The 22,127-nt window shown below is 45.2% G+C and overlaps 1 protein-coding gene across 1 annotated transcript in view; it reads left to right on the forward strand.

Moving 5' to 3' along the window:
• The window catches only part of RICTOR (RPTOR independent companion of MTOR complex 2), a 663,554-nt gene that overhangs the window by 323,777 nt on the left and 317,650 nt on the right, over window positions 1–22,127 (forward strand). The window contains 1 exon segment of the mRNA XM_029578377.1: window positions 19,681–19,807. Within this exon segment, the coding sequence (XP_029434237.1) occupies window positions 19,681–19,807 (127 nt within the window).

Genomic DNA, 22,127 nt, shown 5'->3' on the forward strand with positions numbered 1-22,127 from the left:
GTGCACACAAAAAGGTTTTGACCCTTTCTCTTGCCCCACTCCTTGTTTACTAGATTACCTATGCCACCTTTCGGATTCTGGTCTCCAGACATCCTCTGTAAGGGTACACTTAAGTGCCATAGCGGCATACCACAAGGGCATAGGGGATGCGCCAATAACAGCGCAACCCCTAGTAAGTCAGTTTATGAGAGGCTTACTTCACCTTAAGTCTCCCATTCGACCACCGGGTACTTGCTAGGTTCTTTGGGTACTTGCCAGGTTCTTATGGCCTGGATTGGCCACTGTTGGAAACAGGATGCTGGGCTTGATGGACCCTTGGTCTGACCCAGTATGGCATGTTTTATGTTCTTAATGGGACCTCAATATAGTACTGACGAGACTCATGCAGGCACCGTTCGAGCCTCTACATTCCTGTGATAAAAAATTTCTTACATGGAAAGTATTTTTTTAGTAGTGAAGGGATCAAATTTGCAGATGAGACAAAACTATTTCAAGTTGCTAAATCACTAGAAGATTGTGAAAATTGCAGAAGAACCTTGTGAGATTGGGCATCCAACTGGTAGATGAAATTTAATGTGGGACAAGTGCAGAATGATGCACATTGGGTAATATAATCCAAACCCTAATCAATATTAAGAGTCACCACCACCCAGGAAAAGTATCTTGGCGTCGTCATGGACAGTAGGTTGGAATTTTAGGCTCAGTGTATGGTGGTGGTGGTGGTCAAAAAGGGAAAATAGAATGTTAGGAATTAGCATAGGAATAGAGAATAAAAAGGAGAATATCATAATACTTCTATATTGCTTCTTGGTGCTACCACACTTAGTGTACTGTGTGCAGTTTTGGTCGCTGCATCTCAAAGATATAGCAGATCTAGAAAAGATACAGAGAAGGATGACAAAAATGACAGAGTGTGTCTCCCCTATAAGGAAAGGCTGAAGAGGTTAGTCTGTTTCACTCAATACACAATTATCTCTGGAATTCATTATTGAAGGATGTGGTAGAGGCACCTGCACTTTCCTGGGATCTTAGTGTGATTTTTCTCTCGTTTCATAAGACCAACTTTCGAACCCATAAATACTTGTCACCTTAAGTATTAACCGAAATGGTGTTATTTCTTGTTGCAGTCACCTCAGGTAGAATAGCGAATTTACAGCATTAGTAATTTACCCACCTTACATAAAATTCTAAAATAACTGAGTAGTTATGGTATACATCATAAATTTCCTCCGAAAGTAAACTGTTTTCCACATTAATCAACCTATTGTACTACCTATCTTCTTTCCTAGATCTCACATTCATAGAGCTGAATTAGCCCTTTGTACCTTAGGTTGTAAGAGAGCATTCTGTTTCTATATTGATAATAGTCAACGATGTTAGGAAGTCCACTCAACTATTTGTCTCATTTGAGCCTCACAGACGGACTATCAATCACAAATATAAAACAGAAATTACATTTTGGACTGTTATCTCCTCTTGCTATCCCAAAGTTGGCTTCTCTAGAAGGCCATGTACAAGGGCACAATGTAAGACAAATGGAAATATCTATAGCTCACCTTGATTTTACCTCTATTGAAGAAATATGTATAGCTGTTACAAGGAGTTAAGTTCATACATTTACTTCTCACTACTACCTGCATATTGACTTGCGATAATACTAAATTTGGCCAGTTACTACTAAGAAATATTTAAAAACTAACATTTTATTAAACTATTTTCTGCAAAGTGCTCATTATACAGGTTGTCTTAAGGAGAGTGTGGATAAAGGACTTCAAGACAATCCTTAGTTTAAGAGTCCCCACATTAATCCTGTTTGGTAAGGTGTGAAGCTAAGTGCTTATCTGTAACTGACGGTCTCCAAGGACAGCAGGATAAATGTCATGCATATCCTCCCAGCACCCTTTAGAGTTTAGGACTTTTTTTTTAATAGCTCTGATATATGACTAAAAGGGCCTTATGTATTCAGCTGTGCGGTGCTGATTGCACATGAGCAGAAGGGTCTTCTAGGCCTTTCTGGCTCTACCTAGTAAAACACTCCATTTCTGGAGTCTGCACCATCAGATGATGTCACCTATATGTGTGACTGATTTATCCTGTTAGTAGTGGGTAAGCAACTTTGCTTCTTTTATGATTTTGATTATTTTTAACCCTTATTCACTGAGGTAGTTCTCCAAAGACAAGCAGGATGGCACTCCTCACACATGAGTGACATCAGATGGAGACCTGATGTGAAAAACTTATGTTGAAGTTTCTAGAACTTTGACTAGGCACATTGAACATGCCCTATATCACACATCCACGCGGGATCCCTCTTTACTCTCTCTTTTTTCCCCCGCAGATCTGTAAGCTTCACGGTGTGATTCAGCTGACATTGGCTTTTTTGCCTTGTGGAAAACTTTTTACTTCATTTCATTTTTGTCATTTTTCTCTTTCCTCCCTTGCCAGGTCCCCCTCTGTGCCTTCCCGTAGTGTCCCCAGTCAGGGTTTTCAGAATTTCGGGTAAGTTTCCTTTCGCGGTCAATTTCCCCCAGGGTAGTGGTACCTCTGTGCTCGCCGGCCATCAGCGCCAGCCACCATCACTTTTGACTTTTCTTTCGCCCCATCATGGCCATGTCTGGTTTTTCCAATGCCCCTAGTGCCCGAGGACCATGTCGATCACTGATCCTCATGAGGTGTAAATCCTCTGCCTGGGGGCATTGCATGATGTCCAGGGTTGCCGCTTGTGTGCCCAGATGACCCTGAAGAGATGTCTGCTTCAACTCGACAAAAATGGATCAGCTCGTCAGGTTGAGGAATTCCAAGCCATTGACATCAAAGGATGTCTGTGTCACTGAGGACACCGCACCATCGACATTAGCAGGACAGTCTGTTCCATCAATGTCGCTGGTGTATTAGGGGTACCAGAGACTGACTATTGTCTTTCTCACAGGACAAGCAGGATGGTTGTCCTCACAAATGGGTGACATCGAGGATGGAGCCCACCACGGAAAACTTCTGTCAAAGTTTAAACAGAACTTTGACTGGCCCCCACTGGGCATGCCCAGCAAGGCACTGACCCTGCAGCCAGCAGGGGTCTCCCTTCAGTCTTCTTTTTTCCGCGCAGCAGCTGCCACGCGGTGAAAGGAGCTCTCTTACCACGTTCCTGACAGGAATTCGGTTTTTTCTTTCCGAAGAAAATTTGCCCCTCAGGGGTCTCCCTTCGACAAATTTTTGTCACCTCCGCGAAAGCTGGTAAGTTTTTTGCCGATTTTCATCGACTGCCGTCGATTTTGGCCCTAGAGGCCTGTTGGCACTTACCAATCCCGCGGCTAAATTTGGCCCTAGGCCATGGCGACGGGGTTCCGTCGTTGTCCGGATTGCACCCGGACTATGTCCATCACAGACCCCCATAGGGTCTGTGTTCTCTGTTTGGGAAGTGAGCATGATGTCCTGACTTGCACTAAATGTGCCCTAATGACACCTAAGGGTCGTAAAGCCAGGATGGAGAAGATGGGGCTCCTCTTCCATGCACCCACCCCAACGCCATCGATAGCATCGACGTCATCGGAACCGGCACCGTCGAAGTTGCACCACCATCGTCAACCCTCCGGTGACCGTCCTCCACCGATGACTTCTCGGCCGTCGACTCCTGTCCCCTCCCCGGATGGGCGAGGAGATCGGAAGGATAAGCATCGCCATCGACGGCACAAGTCTCGGCCCGTCGAGGATCCACAACCATCGATCTCTGAACAGGCCGAGCCACCGACGAAAAAGCCTCGGTCAGACCTGGCACCGTCCACGTCTCGTTCGCAGGCACCGAGGAAACCCTCACCCTCCCGGGGTGCGGGGGCCGTGATCCCACTGGTTACGGTGGTACTTCCGGCCCTGCCTCAGCCTCCCTCTCCCGTCGAGCCGGGTATGGTTACCCCTGGTCTCCGGGCAGAACTGGACCGGCTGGTCCAGGAGGCCATCGAGAATGCGATGCGAAGATTCCAGCCTCCACCGGCACCGCCTCCGGCACCGATTCCGGCACCGCCTCAGGCACCGCCCTCAGCACCGACTCTGCCACCGAGGAGGGAACCGACCACCGAGCCTCTAGTGGAAGCGTTGGCACCGATACTAAATCGTATGGAGGCACTCATGCGCGCCCCTTCCATCGGTGATTCCAGTAGCACCGACTACACCATCATCTCCGGAAGGACATTCATCGACAGGAGAAACACCGTTCCGGATTCCCCCGTCCGGTGTCGTTCCATCGGTGCCTTCACATACCTTTCCACCGATTTATCCTTCGGCTCCATCGATTCCAAGATCGGCACCGATTCCATCGGTACCCCCGAAGCCCTCGATGCCGTTCACAGTTCCGCTTGCAGCACCGATTCCATCGATGCCTTTGGATCCTCTACCAGGTCCTTCAGGACTGCAAGCCCTACATGATCCTTATGATACCTGGGGTGATGATACATCTTCAGATACAGATTTACCATCCCCACCATCTCCTACAGAGAGTAGAAAACGATCTCCTCCTGAAGATCTCTCCTTTATAAATTTTGTAAAGGAGATGTCAGAAATTGTGCCTTTTCAGCTGCAATCTGAGACCGATGACAGGCACCAAATGATGGAGCTGCTCCAATTTCTGGATGCCCCAAAAATCATCGCTTCCATCCCCATTCACCAGGTCTTTCTGGATCTTTTAAAGAAAAACTGGGAATCACCTTCATCTGTGTCACCAGTTAATAAAAAAGCTGACTCAACATACCTCGTTCAGTCAGCACCAGGATTTCAGAAGTCTCAACTGGATCATCGCTGTGTTGTAGTTGAGTCTGCGCAAAAGAAGGCCAAGCGCCTAAAACCACACTCTTCCACTCCCCCTATCAAGGACAACAAATTCCTTGATAGTGTGGGAAGGAAAGTGTATCATGGGGCTATGTTGATATCTCGCATAGCTTCATACCAACTTTATATGACTCAATACAACAGAGCTATCCTTAAACAGATGCAGGACTACGCTGACACATTACCGGACCAATACCAGCCACAGCTTCAAGCCCTCCTTCACAAAGGATTTGAAGCTGGGAAGCACGAGATCAGAACGGCCTATGATATCTTCGATGCTTCCACGAAAGTCTCAGCTACTGCCATCTCAGCCAGACGTTGGGCTTGGTTAAAATCATCCAACCTTCGCCCAGAGGTCCAGGATCGTCTAGCCGATTTACCCTGCTTGGGGGACAATCTGTTCGGAGAACAGATTCAACAGATTGTGGCGGAATTGAAGGATCACCACGAGACGTTGAAACAACTTTCGTCTGTTCCATCTGAGGTATCCTCCAAACCACCACCTAAGAAGGACTCTAAAAAGTCATTCTTTCGGCCACGTCGTTATTACCCTCCGTCGACTAGGCCTCGTCCGGCTCGATCCTCCACCAGACCTCAGCTACGCCAACCTCGGAAACAAAGACCTGCTGTAGCCCCACCTCCCGGGCCTGCGGCAGGCCTTTGACTTCCCGACACGGAGCACATGCCATATCCCACTCCCCCACATCCCTGTAGGGGGTCGTCTGTGCCACTTTTTACAGCATTGGATACGGATTACCTCAGACCAGTGGGTGCTGGCAATTATCGCACAGGGTTACCACCTCAATTTCATAACTCTTCCGACAGACTCCCCGCCTCTTCAAGCGTGGAGTCTATCCAGCCACTTGACTCAATTACAACAGGAAGTATCCCTTCTTTTGCAATCAAATGCTATAGAACCTGTCCCTCCCTCTCAACGAGGCAAGGGATTTTTACTCCAGGTACTTCCTAATTCCAAAAAAGTCAGGAGGGCTACGTCCCATTTTGGACCTTCGGGCCCTCAACAAGTACCTTCAAAAAGAAAAGTTCAAGATGGTAACCCTGGGCACGTTACTCCCTCTGCTGCAAAAAGGGGATTGGCTATGCTCCCTCGACCTAAAGGATGCTTATACCCATATTGCGATAACACAATCCCATCGCAAATATCTGCGGTTTCTAGTAGGCCGCGACCATTATCAATACCGAGTACTACCTTTCGGTCTGGCATCTGCTCCACGAGTCTTCACCAAATGCCTCGTAGTTGTAGCAGCATTCCTCAGGAAGGAAGGTGTCCACGTATACCCCTATCTGGACGACTGGCTAATCAGGGCCTCCACCCCTCAGATTGCCCGGTCCTCCCTACAATTGACAATCAACACACTCCTTTCCTTAGGGTTTCTTGTCAATTACGAGAAATCTTGCTTCGTCCCATCTCAAACCTTATCTTTCATTGGGGCAGACTTGGACACCTTACAGGCAAAAGCCTACCTTCCGCTTCAACGGGTCCAAACTCTCATGTCCCTAGCTCACCAGCTCCAGTCTCAAGACACAGCCACGGCTCGCCAGTTCCTCATTCTCCTAGGACACATGGCATCCTCGGTTCAAGTCACTCCCATGACCCGACTAGCCATGAGAGTAACACAATGGACTCTACGACACCAATGGATTCAAGCTTTTCAGCCTCTGTCCTCCATAGTCACAGTCACACAAGCGCTGCGCCTATCCTTAACCTGGTGGACGACTCAGGTCAACCTCCTTCAGGGCTTACCCTTTCTTCCACCGGATCCGCAAGTAATCCTAACCACCGACGCTTCTCACATCGGTTGGGGAGCCCATGTGGACAACTTTCAAACCCAAGGGTTATGGTCCAACGAGGAAGCCGAACACCAGATCAATTTCCTGGAACTTCGAGCAATCCGCTATGCGCTCCGCACCTTCAAAGATCATCTCTTTCATCAGATAATCTTAATCCAGACGGACAACCAAGTGGCCATGTGGTACATAAACAAGCAGGGAGGCACAGGCTCCTTCCTTCTGTGTCAGGAAGCTGCGCAGATCTGGGCGGAAGCCCTCTCCCACTCCATGTACCTCAGGGCCACTTACTTGCCGGGAGTAGACAACGTATTGGCAGACCAGCTGAGCCGTGTCTTCCAACCACACGAGTGGTCACTCGATCCTCTGGTAGCGACCTCTCTGTTTCACAAGTGGGGTTCTCCCCGCATAGACCTCTTTGCGTCCCCTCAGAACCACAAAGTGGACGATTACTGCTCTCTCATTCGGAGCCAGCACTCTCGGCCGAGGGATGCATTCTCCCTCAAGTGGACAACCGGTCTGCTCTACGCATTCCCTCCACTTCCTCTTGTGTCAAGGACTCTCGTGAAGCTACGCCAGGACGGAGGAACCATGATCCTGATAGCACCTTACTGGCCACGCCAAGTATGGTTTCCAATACTCCAGGATCTCTCCATCCGCAGGCACATTCCTCTGGGAAAGGACCCGCATCTGCTCACTCAAAACGACGGATGCCTCCTCCATCCCAACCTCCAAGCCTTGTCCCTGACGGCATGGATGTTGAAAGGTTAGTCCTTCAGCCTTTCAACCTTTCAGATTCCGTTTCTCGAGTCCTGATAGCTTCACGAAAGCCTTCCACAAGAAAGTCTTACTCATACAAATGGAAAAGGTACACATCATGGTGCACTTCTCAGTCCCTTGATCCCCTTTCCTGTCCAATCTCCAAATTCCTGGACTATTTATGGCATCTCTCTGAATCAGGTCTTAAAACCTCTTCCATTAGGATGCATGTCAGTGCGGTAGCCGCCTTCCATAAAGGTATACAGGGTGTCCCTATTTCGGTACAACCCCTAGTAACACGTTTTCTTAAAGGCTTGCTCCATCTGAAGCCACCCTTACGGCCTCCGGCCCCATCCTGGGACCTTAATCTGGTTCTTGGTCGTCTAATGAAACCTCCTTTCGAACCTCTGCACTCCTGTGAGTTAAAGTATCTCACATGGAAAGTGTTATTCCTTTTGGCTATCACTTCAGCTCGCAGGGTTAGTGAATTACAGGCCCTAGTTACCTATCCGCCTTACACTAAGCTCCTGCAGGACCGGGCGGTACTCCGCACTCACCCTAAATTTTTACCTAAGGTAGTTTCTGAGTTTCATATTAATCAATCCATCATACTACCTATCTTTTTTCCCAGGCCCCACTCCAACTCCGGGGAACAGACTCTGCATACCCTAGACTGCAAACGAGCTCTAGCTTTTTATCTAGACCGTACAGTTGCTCACAGGAAGAGCACTCAATTATTTGTCTCTTTCCATCCTACAAAGTTAGGACATCCTGTGGGTAAGCAGGCTCTTTCCTCCTGGTTGGCGGACTGCATTTCTTTTTGCTATCAGCAAGCTGGCATTCCCTTTCAAGACCGTGTGAAAGCACACTCTGTGAGGGCCATGGCGACGTCAGTGGCACACCTTCGATCGGTGCCGCTTCCTGACATCTGCAAAGCTGCAACCTGGAGTTCTCTCCATACCTTTGCAGCCCACTATTGTTTGGACAAAGCTGGAAGACAGGACTCCATCTTCGGCCAATCTGTCTTGCGTAACCTTTTTCCAACGTGATGTACCAACACCCTTCCACCTACCCGGTAGGGTGCGGATGCCCTTTACCAAATTCCACCCCAGTTGTTGTGCCTATTGCACGTCATTGGGTGCATTTGGTGCAAGTCAGGACATCCTCAGCTCGGTACTCACCCATTTGTGAGGACAACCATCCTGCTTGTCCTGTGAGAAAGCAAATGTTGCTTACCTGATGTAACAGGTGTTCTCACAGGACAGCAGGATGTTAGTCCTCACGAAACCCGCCCGCCACCCCGCGGTGTTGGGTTTGTTTTGTTTTTACTTTCTAGGCACTGCCTGTAGCTTTGAACATCAGACTGAAGGGAGACCCCTGCTGGCTGCAGGGTCAGTGCCTTGCTGGGCATGCCCAGTGGGGGCCAGTCAAAGTTCTGTTTAAACTTTGACAGAAGTTTTCCGTGGTGGGCTCCATCCTCGATGTCACCCATTTGTGAGGACTAACATCCTGCTGTCCTGTGAGAACACCTGTTACATCAGGTAAGCAACATTTGCTATCTCCTCTGGTCCGAGGATGTCAGGTTCATTGTTTTCGACCTCGGCACCAGGGAAAGACCGGCCAAGCATCAAGGGAAGGCTAAGAAGCATTGGCACTGGTCCCCTTCGATGCACGGTGCCGGGCATATGAGGATGTACCAGCTTTTGCCACGATTCCCCCGAAGCAATCCCATGGCAAGTAGCGCCCATCCTCTTATCAATGACTGAGGTCTGCTACTGTCTTCACTGTTTCCTGGTGCCAATCACCGATCCCCCTCATGGGTCCGAGGAAGATCTGGACATCCCTCCTTCCTCCAGGTTGGTGTTGGCAACATTCGAGGAGGAGTTGGAGTGCCGGGTCCAGTTGGTGGTGGAGTGGGCACTGCAGGGCTTCGGTCTTGTGGGACTGACAGCACCGGAGCTGGTGCCGCCCGTCCTCGTACTGCTTCTAGAGAAGCTCAATGTGCTCGTCGGTGCGTTACCGACCCATCAGGCATTAGTTCCCAGGGCAGCATCTGAGTCACCTCATTTCACAGGGTGGCATTGTCTTGGTGGTGGGTACTTTCCAGTCTGGAATAGGAGATCTTGTTTGAGTCCCTCCACTCAAATTGTTCTAACCACGTATGCATCTACTCTGGGGTGCAGAGCTCATGTAGATGGGATTGGCACCCAGGATCTGTGGTCCACCTAGGAACGTGCTAGTCAGATCAACTTCCTGGAGCTTCGGGAGATCTGGTACATGCTGTGGGCTTTGAGATCGGCTGTCCAACAAAGTTGTCCTGATCCAGAATGATAACCAGGTAGCAATGTGGTATGTCAACAAGCAGGGAGGCACAGGGTCGTACCTCCTGTGTAAGGAAGTGGTCCAGATCTGGTTGTGGACCCTGTCCCATATGATGGTGCTCAGGGACATATACCTGGCCAGGACCAAAAACATAAAAGCAGACAGGCTGAGTCAAGCCTTCAGACACCACGAGTGGTCCCTGGATCAGGGTGTAGCGAATCGGATATTCCGCCTCTGGGGGAGCCCAGACATAAATCTGTTTGCATCCCCCCGCAACAGGAAGGTGCCTCAGTTCTGCTCCCTGTACAGGTCAGATGGCAAAACCAGCCTCAGATGCCCTTGCCCGTCATTGGAGCAAGGGTCTTTTGAATGCATATTTTCTGATTCCCTTAGTGGTGAAGACCCTCTTGAAGGTTTGCAAGGACAGGGGGACTATGATCCTCATAGCCCCTCATTGGCCAAGACAGGTCTGGTAGACAACTCCTACAAGAGTGGCAATCTGGAATCTGATCAGTCTAGGGACTTCCCCAGATCTCATCGCGCAAGATCAGGGCAGGCTGCGGCATCCCAACCTCCAGGCCCTGTCGCTCAGTCTGGATGTTGAGAAGTTGATTCTGCAGCCACTTGATCTTTCAGATGTGTCTTGGGTCCTGGTGGCTTCTAGAATGCCTTCCACTAGAAAGTCCAATGTACTGAAGTGGAGGAGGTTTTCCATGTTTGTTTATTTATTTATTTATTTATTTATTTAACATCTCTTCTATACCGATAACCGTTCACACATCGTATCGGTTTACATCAAACAAATAACTTTTGGGCGGGGCCCTTACAATTAACAGTTGAGGATAATTAGTAAATGACAAAGCAACTAAAATAGGGGTATAATATGCAATTACAGTAACAGTAACTATAGTTGATGCTGGGGAACAAAAACAACTGATTATATATAAATAAATAGAACTATCATAAAATATGGTGTGGCCTTCTCACACCACATCCATGTGGTGTGAGAAGGCCCTAGATCCGTTCTCTTGGCGCCCCCCCCCCCCCCCCCCCCCCCAAAAAAAAAAAAAACAAAACAAAACTGCTTGATTATCTTCTACACCTATTGGAGGCTGGCTTGAAAACAAACTCAGAGTTCACCTGAGTGCAATTGGCGCATACCACCAAGGTGTAGATGGTATAACCCAGCTTTCATGAGGGGCTTGCTTCAGTTGAAGCCTCCTCTAAGGCCTACTGCTGTGTCTTGGAACCTCAATGTGGTGTTAGCTCATCTGATAAAAACTCCTTTTAAGCTGCTGTGCACCTTTGACTTGAAGTACCTGACCTGTAAGGTCATATTTTTTGGTGGCAGTCATTTTAACATGCAGGGTCAGCGAGCTGCAGGCCTTAGTGACTTATCCACATTATACTAAATTTTATTATGATAGGGTGGTCTTGTGTATGCACCCTGAATTTTTAAGGGTTTATATACTTTGATTTTAATATTGATATGTTATGATGTTTCTATGTGCATACAATAAAAATAAATTGATGATGCTTACATAAAGTCCATAGTAATACTCTTCATTACATACAAATAATTATTTTGAGTATTTACATTTTAGTGTATGACTAAAGCCAGGATATTTATTAATATATATATAAATTGGCACTTATTGATAGGTATAAAAGCAAGGCGATTGATTTCTTAACTTCCAAATACCTAATGATCAAATTCCACTTTTTCACGTAGATAAGCATCTGAATTAGCCATGCTGTCTGGGTACGTCTTCCGTGCCACTAGGTGGCGGAGCTCTCTAGGTCTAGTAAAGTCTTTCAGCTAGGTATTCCCTCTTCTACTCTCCCTGAGACTCCTCAGTCTATATTTTTCCGCGCGACTGAAAGCATGCGGAGCTCTGTCTCTCCAGATTCTGAGAAGCAGTTCTGAGGGAAAAACAGATTTTTCAACAAAGATTTACCACAAGAAAGGCTGGTTTTCTTCTCATGCCTCAACCAGGATTCAAGTTCTGCACTTGTGGAAAAATCATGTCAGTGACTGATGGCCATCAGTCCTGCTATATATGCCTGGGACCTGATCATGATCAGGAAAGTTGCAGAGACTGCAGACGCATGTCTCCTAGAGCGCAGCTCCAGCATGCAGCGCGAATAGAGCAACTTAAGGCAACACCATCTGGCTCCTATGCCCCTTCAGAGGCTTCTGTAAGGTCATCGCCAGGGCAAGAGAGAAAAAAGAAGGCAACATCAAAAAGAAGGGCTTCTTCGATGGAACCCCCCACTGAAAAATACATATTCCCAAAACCCCTTCAAAAACAAGGGCAGGGATCGGGAGATGCGTTGATGGTGTCGCGGCCGCATGCCTTACCGACGCCAAGGGCTTCCCGGAGCAAAAGTAAAGATCACAGCATGAAGCACCAATGCTCCGACGTGCCTCATGGATACGATGCACCAAAGGACCATCGAAGCTTCGGCACATGAAGCAAGGTGCATCGAAGATATGTTGCGTCGAGACTACATCGATGCATGTCGACGCCCAGTCTCAAGGTAGACATCAATTGACGCATCTGATGCAAAAACATAAGCCATTGATGCAATCGACGCAAATGAGACACCCTACACCTAAAAAACACATATCCGGACATAAAAGGCCTTGGGAACCATCTCTTTTGTTCATAATCGACCCAGAAGGAAACATGTCTCCTTCCCATCTATCAGCCCTTCATCCACCCCTGGCAGCCCACCAATGCCACAGCCACAAACTTCAACGCCTCATGTACTGCCTGCGCTGCCATCGCCAAGTGATCCTTTTCATGCAATACCATAGACATCTACCTTAGCTTCACAAGCTATGACACAAATTACTGACATTCTATCCCAATTTTTAAGGTCGATGGAGCAACAAACACAACCATAAAAACCTCCACACTTCTTCCAGTGGAAACTCCAGCTATCCCGGAAGACCGAAACATCCCAGGCCCTTCACCGAAGGACCAACCGGTACAACCGTCAACACCTATAGAGGAGTTCACTTTAACATCCTCCTCTGATGACTCTTCCACAGGATACCCCTCTGACCCAGCAGAGGTTCCACCCGAACCAGCATCCCCTCCAGAGGATTTAACATACTCGCAGTTTATAGAGAAGGTTGGTCTCCTTTTAAATGTTGAGACCAAGAAACTCACTGATCCCAGACAAGAAATGATGGGAATTTTGAAAATCTTCGATTCCCCAAGTGAACCTGTTGCACTGCCTCAACATCAGGTACTCAATGCCCTCATGGAAAAGTCATGGGACACACTCTTCACCACTCCAGCCACTTCCCGAAAAATAGCTCTTAAATGTCACATGAGGGATTCTCCCTATTATGCAGCTGTTCAATTGCCACACCAGTCAGTTGTCATGGAATCGGCAATGCAAAAGGCAAGAATACATGCAAAAGGCAAGAATACATCCAAGGATGCCAAGTTATTGAATGACTTTGCGAGGCACTCTTACCAATCCAGAATGGTCAATGCCAAAATTCAAAACCACCAATTCTTCATTATGCAGTACCTTTTTGGCAGTTTACAAAATCTGAAACCTTATCTGATTCCAGTCTTCACAGATTCCACCCTTCCAGTAGAATTCCACAATATGGAGGAAGGTTTGCGCCACCTGTTACGATCCATTTATGAAGAATTCGCTATATCTTCTAAGACATCAGCTAATGCAGTAGCCGCAAGACGTTTAGCATGGCTTCATTCTAGCACAATCAGGGACGATGTCCATGATAAACTAGCAAACCTCCCATGTCGACCAGACAATTTATTTGGTGATAGTTTCACTGAGACTGTAACCAAACTAAAAGAACAAAAAAAGGTGGTATTATCATTAACATTTCCACACCCACAGTGGTCATTCCAAAAGCAATACCCTACCTATAGAAAGCCTACTTACCAACGCAGCTACAAGCCTTACTCATATTATAGATCGAAAAAAAACAAACCAGAAACTGATCCAATATTGCAGTAGCGACCAAAAAAAAAGAGGATCAGTGAACACCAGGAGTTCTTTATTCTGCACAGAACATCATAAAAAGCGCAACTCAGGCCGGGTTTCGCTCTTTGAGCTGCTTCGGGGCACCACAATTTTAATGTCAGCGCAGTCACTTCTTAAGAGCTGCTAGCTCCATGTCAGCCAAACAAAAATTCAGTCTGGAGCCGCCGTTTAATCACGCTCCTAAATTCCACACCAACACTGAATGGGTCAGCGCGATCAATGCTTCCCTGAAGTAGCTCAAAGAGCGAAAATCGGCCTGAGTCGGGCTTTTTATGATGATCTGTGCAGAATAAAGAACTCCTGGTGTTCACTGATCCTCTTTTTATTTATTTATTTTTTTTACTCATGTTATAGGCCTCAGCAGTACCAACAACCTTGACAGCAACCCTTTCAACAACAGGGTGTGCACTCTAGACCTAGGGCCCCTAGGCAAACCCAAACACAATCGGATTCCCAACAGGCAAAACCTCAACAATCTTTTTAAAGATAACTTCGCCATCGACTTTGACATTGGCAGTAGGAGGATGCTTAACATTATTCCTCCCAGCATGGTCCTCCATAACATCAGATCAATGGGTTTTAGAAAAAATAAAAGAAGGGTGTTCTCTCCATTTTACAGCGATACCAAACCTACCGGACTTAGTTCCACAGAAACATCGTGCAGTACACAAACATCATCTTCTGAAGGAAGTGAACACTCTTCTCCAACAAAACTGCATTCAGCAACTATCTTCCAAGATACCGCACACCGGTTTCTATTCCCAATACTTCCTCATTCCCAAGAAATCGGGAGGTCTTCGCCCAATCCTAGACCTGCGTGCGCTCAACAAATATTTTCGGAAAGAGAAATTCAAGATGACATCTCTCAAATCCATCCTACCCTTCCTTCAACCCAGAGATTGGATGTGTTCACTGGACTTGAAAGATGCATATGTTCACATACCGATGCATCCCAATTCCTGGTGTTACCTCTGTTTCCAAATGAACAACCGACACTTCCAATTCAAGGTCCTACCATTTGGCTTCTCCTCTGCCCCCAGAGTATTCACCATATGTCTAGCAGTAGCATTGGCACATCTTCATCATCAGGGAATTCAAATTTTTCCTTACCTGGACGACTGGTTCATAGTAGCACCCAGCCAGTCTCTCCTACGAAAAAACCTATTATGCACAATTTCTTGTATCGACAACCTTGGTCTCCTGATCAACTACGAAAAGTCAAACCTTCAGCCGATGCAAACTCTACAGTTCATCGGGATCTATGTAGATACTGTTCAAGACAAGGCATTCCTGCCACACCCAAGGGCACTTGCTATTCGCACACTATCCACAACCCTTCTACATGCCAGAACGGTTTTGGCCCATCAAATTATGACCATGCTGGATCATATGGCAGCTTCGATTTATGTGATTCCACACACTCGTTTACACATGCATCGTCTTCAATGGGGGTCTAAAACAACAATGGACTCAATTGCAACATCCATTATTGATCCCAGTAAGCATAACAACCAGCATGAGGAAAGATCTACACTGGTGGATACTACCATCCATGCTAACCATGGGTTCACCCCTAAGACCTCCTCGACATCAATTAGTACTCACCTCACATGCCTCCCCCACAGTTTGGAGAGCACACCTAAATCGCCTTCAAACTCGGGGACTTTGGTCCACGAAGGAACGCAACCTACACATAAACCTATTGGAGCTACGAGCAGTACGAAACACACTTCGAGCCTTTGAACCCTTCTTAAAAGAACAGACGATAATGATCCACACAATCAGGTCACGATGTTTTACATAAAGAAGGAAAGTTAGGTTCCTGGAACCTGTGCAAAGAAACAATACAAATCCTGGAATGGGCACACAACAGATCCATCCACCTCCAAGCGACTTACCTACCAGGAATCAGCTGTTCTTGCTTCATAGCTGAGCTATATGTAAAATCCCAGCAAAGGACAGAGGAGCCAGGAGCTGAGAAACTTCCTTTCCAGAGATATCTAGGCCTAGGAGCACATGACTGGACCTGAGTTAAGTAATCTAAATTTTGCACAGAGAGTATCTTAGCAGAGGAGGGAGAAGATGTATTTCCTTGCCTTCTGTCACAAATTCAGTATCTCATCTTAAATGCTTCAGCCTTTCAGCCAATGTCAAATATAAACCCTTGCTGGCAGATATTGGGAAAGAAAACCTGGTGGACCATGGTCTTTCTGTAAGAAACTGAAACCAGGCCTGCTTTTTTGTTTAGTACCAAGTAAACCATTTGAGGAAGCTCCACAGGAGAGAGAGACCTTTCACACACTGCAGTACTTGTGTATTTGGTTTGTCATTTAGTCAGCTCCAATTTCAAGAGTGCAGACTTCTGTCTCTCCCTCTCACTAATTAGCTCTTCAGGAGCAGAACTGATTGCAGTGCTGCCAGATGCACTCCTCTCTTCCTGGTCCTGGTTCCAACTCTTGGCCATCCCCGCCCTGCACACACAGACGGAGACAGCCAAATTGCACTTTTTCAACCTTAAATGGTCTCCCAGCATTCCTTTGGCTTCCTCTTCAGCTGGCTATTTAGTGGTGTTCTCTGGGCAGGCTAAACAATACAGCCCTTTTCCCAACTTGTTAACACGAGTGCTGGATGCTGTTTCTTGCAGAACATTTATCATTCACAGGGGTTTTTGATGTATTTTTATATTCCTTCACCTTGGCTGAGGCGGCTTGCAGTTTCTGCAGGGTTGAAAATCTTTTTTTGACAGGTCCAAAACACATCACTCAGATCCAGATGCAGCTCTGTCGACATTCTAGGACTCTAACACATGATAAGCTCTTGGGGGCAGAAATTTGGTTTATAGTAGCTTGCTACATTCTGTTACAAAAACCTTAAAAAGTTTTAACCTCCTAAAATCTCTAATTACACAGGACACACCATACTCACACTCACTGCACATTTCATCAACATAGTAAAAACAAACAGCTCACATATAATGAACCTAGAACATCAGTATATGGTAAATTTGTAAACTCTTAATTTCTCCAAAAGTGGTTGAAAGAAATTTTTCTTGCACGTTAACAGTACACAGTTCTGCTGACGACTTCAATGAAGCTCTTCAAGCAGCATTGTCTGAATTTTCATGAAGGCTCCTCACCCAGTAGAAATGTTGCTTTGTTAATATATAAGGCTTGGGGGTAACCTGCACGAAGCAGCAGTTACTACCCTTAACCAAAATCTGGGGTTAATTTGCACGGAGTGGCAATTACTACCAAAAAAAGCTTACTTGTGAGTGCGCTTTCTCTGTCGCAGCACCAACACTATGGAATTAATTTCCAATGGAAATCAGACTATGTGATTCGCTTACTTAATTCAGAAAAGACATTAAGACTTTTTTTATTTAATTTAGCCTATGGTTAAGTTTGCTTTTATCACCTAACTCTTGTGATTATCAACTTTTAATTTAATATTTTTATTTTATGTACAATTGTAACATTTTAATTTTTTATTTTAATTGTACATCGTTTTATTTCTTGTTTGTTGATTTAATTTGTATATGATACTTTGTTCACCACCTAGGCCTTTTAAGTGTTAGGCGGTTTATAAATTTTAATAAATGTAAAATGTAAATGGGCAAACTAGATGAATCATTTGGTCTTTTTCTGCCATCAGTATGTTACTATGAATCTGTAAACCCTGTGAGTTCACTATTCCTCTGATGATTCCAGTAAAGCTGGGTCATAGTTTCCTAGACTGTAAATAGTCCATAAGCCCCAACAAATGCCCTTGTTTACCCTATTTCCTGGGGTTCATCAGGGGTTCTTGAAGAAGGTATTCCAATAAATTGCTATTTAACCATTATCTTTTGGTCTTGCACTGCAACCAAATAAGAACTTTCTTCATCCGTACCACCATCTTATAACAACTCACAGTATGGCAATTTCTTATGTTAAATACATAAAATCTCTAATTGTATAGTTCCTAAACTTATAATTCTCTTGATAGAACCCAAACGCCTTGTAGGAGATATCCAACATTTCATTACTATATATAACCAAATATGAATACAGACTCCGCAAGAGAGGGATGCCGACTTCATATAAAGGATGCTGACATGTATATTTCAACAGGCAAACAAGATGAACTTTTGACGAGGATAATAATTTGTGCCTAGGTTATCTGATCTACTTGTTCAACTTAGGCTATAGCTTTGCTGTGTTAACGACGTTAGAGGCATGTGTTTATCTGATTCCAACTGCAAAGCCTGAAATTTCTGCAAATAAAGCAGTCTGATTCTGAGACAAACAGGTGTCCTTTTTTAGACTTTTCAAATTGCATATAAGGTAATAAGTGGTAAGTTTCTGTAACATGTAGTATCCCCAGAGAGGGAAGAGGAAGAGGAGCAGGCAGTCTCCTCCCAACTATGTGTACCCTTATATTGCTTACAGCCATACCTGTTCTTGCATGACAGCAACGTACAACAACACCATCACAGTGGCTAAGATATTAACTCTGAAACAATAGAAATTGTCGTTTCATAGAGGGAGGACCCCATTCGCTTTGTGAATGAGTACAACTTTATTTAATATTTTAGTAAAAGATAATGGTTAAATGGCAGTTTATTGGAATACCTTCTTCAAGAATACTCTTGTGAAGACAAACAAGCTGATGAAAAGTTAATGAATAATTTTTAGCTGGAATTTGGATCAATATATTAAGACCCTTTGAGGGGAAGCCTAATGGGAGAAACAAGGGCCCTTGTTGGGACTTTTGGACTATTTACAGTCTAGGAAACTGTTATCCAGCTTTACTGGAATCATCAGAGGAATTGTGAACTCAAGGGGTTTATGGATTATTCATACTTTAAGATATTGTATCCCAGCTTCATTTAAGTCTTCAGCAGAACTATGATCTTGCTATCTACACACAGTGATGATTTCCCGTTTTTTTGGATTTTTTTTTGGCAAGAAAAATTTGTTTCACTCACTTTTGGAGAATTTAAGCTATAATTGAGTTTAAAGATTTACAGTATCCTGATGTGAACTGTTTTTATAATGTGGGTGAAATGTGCGGTGAGTGTGAGTTAGTGTGGTGTATCTTGTGTAATTAGAGACTTTAGGGGGTTAAGACTTGAAGGTTTTTGTAATAGAACATGAATAAATATAGGTAAATCCATTTGATGGGAAAATGACATTTGATAATTAGGCATTTGGATGTAATAACATTAATTGCATGCAGTGTTTTTATCAGTGCTATTTAGAAAAATATTTTTATAAAAGTTTTCTTCCTTGAGAAAGCTGCTAAATCTTTTCTCCATGTACAAAACTAAATAATCAAATGGTAGATAGCATTTTAGCCTACTTTCCAATGAAAATGAAGTCTTATGAGATAGTTATGTGTTCATTTCCATATCACCGCCACTACTACTATTTCTACTTCTTTTGGGGAGTTTCATATAGCAAGACAGTAGTTAAAACTATTTAATAAAGCTGGAAGCGGAAATCAGGCTTAAGATTTAAAAGCCTCAAAAGTGAGTTTTTACATGGGATTTAAATAAAGTGAGAGAGAAAGCAATGTGCACCAGCTCAAGAAGTCTATTCCAAGTACATGGTGTAGCCAAGTGGAAATCACAGAGTCGGGAATTGGCAGTAGAGGAGAAGGGCATATATAGGAGTGACGTGACTTGTTTGATATGTGGAGTGCATGAGGAAGGGTATAGAGGAGAGATGCAGAGTATTCTATTCACACTACATTTTTGGAACATGTCAGGAAGATCTTGAGAACTTTGATAGGGTTGGGTTATTTTTTCAGATCCATGTATATGTGCAGCCCAGAAAGTATGCTCCTTTAGTTTTAGGTTGAACTTTTTTCTGTCATGCTTCAAAGATTTGGGATTTAATGTAACACTTGAGAAACTATTTGTAGTAAATAATCCAGCTCTTCTTTTTTTTTTTTTTGTAGTCTTCTTAATCTTTGTTCCTTGAAGAGTCAAGATCATTTGCTAAAGCTGACTGTTTCCAGTTTGGACTACAGTAGAGATGGATTAGCCAGAGTTATCCTATCCAAAATCCTCACTGCAGCTACTGATGTAAGTATAGCAAACACAGTTAAAAAATGTGCTTGTTTAAAAGTGCAAAGTTTTATTGATGGAGCACAATAAGATATCAAATAGTCATGGCTTAGGGGTTTTCTGTCAATGCATTTGTTGTGGTAGAAAGCGGAAACTACCTTTCATGTGAAAATAGGAGCACAAGAGATGAGATAATCAGTGATCTTGGAGTTCTTTGGTTCAGAGACAAAACTTAGAGTAACACATCTTCTTAATATAGACATTTTTAATAGGAAGGAATTATCTTGTTTCTCTCCTTTTTTTGTATTTTGTTCAAATTTCAATCACTTTATTGGCATGACAGTTTTTCATGGGTTGCCAGAGTATTATACAGAATGATTAAAATAAAAGGGTAGGAAAAGAAGGGAAAAATTACAAAAATAGTAAGAAGTAAAGGTATATGTTATGAAAAGTATAGCATCCCTGGGATGAGCAGCATGGGATCTAAGTTCACCTTAATGGTTTATGAACTTTTCTTCTTCTTATCCAAACCTTTTTTTTAAACTCAGCTATTCTAACAGCTTTTACCACATCCTCTGGCAACAAATTCCAGAGTTTAATTATGCGTTGAGCAAAAAAATATTTTCTTCGAGGACAAGCAGAATGGCAGTCCTCACACATGGGTGACATCGTTGGATGGAGCCTGGCATGGAAAACTTATGTCAAAGTTGCTAAAATTTTGTCTGAGCCTCTCTGAGCATTCTCAGCATGCATTATACCATGCATCCACGTGGGATCCCTCAGTCTCTTCTCTTCCCTTCCATGGAGCCTTGTATATCGTGACAAGACAAGATTGTCTCTCTTTTTCAAACTTCTTAGGAAGTTGCTTTTTTCCTGTGAAGTTTTTTTTTCGCAGTCGCTATTTATGCAGGGTCCCTCCCGGTTTTCCCCTTGTCGTCTTTATCCAGGTTTTTTGGTGTTTAGGGTAATTTTTCTTTCACAGTTGTTCCCCGGGGCGTTGGTGCCTTCGGTGCCCGCTGGCCATTATAGGCCGCTGCCATCAAGTTTGATATCACATCCCTTTTGTTTCGAGTCAACATATCCACATCTAGGTTTAAGTCATGCCCTCTGTATTCGAGGATTATGTCTGTCACAGACCCTCTCTGCCTGGAAGCATCACACAACATCCGGGGTTACAGTACGTGTGCTCGGATGACCCCTGAAGTGCATAAGGTCCCGTTCTATGAGATAGAACTAATCTTCTGACCGGAGAAGACAGACCCAACATCATTGGAGGCATCAGCTTTAAGGAACCACAGAGCTGTACCGATGGACACCAAGCCATCTTTGTTGGCAGAACCATTGATTCTATAGGTATTGGTGACTACTAGGAATGGCTGAGACAGGCCATCGTCTGCTTTCCCCATGTTGAAGATGTTGGGTTCATAGTCTTCGGTCTTGTCACCGGAGAATGACAGATCCAAGTATTGAAGGAAGCAGAAGTATCAGTTCCTGTCAATGCAGATTGCTGGGCATGGAGATGTACCAGCTTCTGCTGTGGTGACCCAAAAGCATCCCCACGGTGAAGAGCCAGGGTATGTGACATTTTCCACTGGTTCTGTTGCCCACTACTGAACCTCCTCTTGATTCCGAAGAGGATGTGGCTACACCTCCTGGGTCCCAGTTGGTCTTGGCATTAGAGCTCTTTAAGGAGCAGCTTGAGAGGTGTGTGCAGCTGGCTGTGGAGAAAGTGGTGCAGATCCTCTGTTTTGGGGCACCAACTTGAGCTGCTGTTAGAATCTTTGCACGCACAGATCGGAGTGTTACTGACGCAGCCTGTGTCTGCTCTTGAGGCGGCATTGGCGGCCAGTGGAGTATCAGTGGTACCACCTGCCAATTCGGCGCTTGTCCACTGGTCCTCGGAGGAGGAAGCTCCACTGGGTCCTGGGGCAATGTCGGGGCTAGAGCCCCCCCCCCCCCCCATTGGCCTGTTGAGTCAGTACTTATGACAGGAGGCCAAGCCCCTAGGGCTCTGGACTCTGTCCTCTGTGTCTGGCAGTGAGAACAGGAACCTTTATTTATTTATTTACAGGGCCGATACAGTACAGTGCGTCGAAAATGCGCATCCAACACCCCCCCCCCCCCCCCCCGAGACTAATAGTGTCCGCAACATTCAAATGCATGTTGATGGCCCTATTAGTCATTCCCGCGCGATACAGAAAGTAAAATGTGCAGCCAAGCCGCACATTTTACTTTCAGAAATTAGCGCCTACCCAAAGGTAGGCGCTAATTTCTGCCGGCGCCGGGAAAGTGCACAGAAAAGCAGTAAAAACTGCTTTTCTGTGCACCCTCCGACTTA

The sequence above is a fragment of the Rhinatrema bivittatum genome, chromosome 1, assembly GCF_901001135.1.
Source record: "Rhinatrema bivittatum chromosome 1, aRhiBiv1.1, whole genome shotgun sequence".
In the NCBI taxonomy this organism is placed as follows: Eukaryota; Metazoa; Chordata; class Amphibia; order Gymnophiona; family Rhinatrematidae; genus Rhinatrema; species Rhinatrema bivittatum.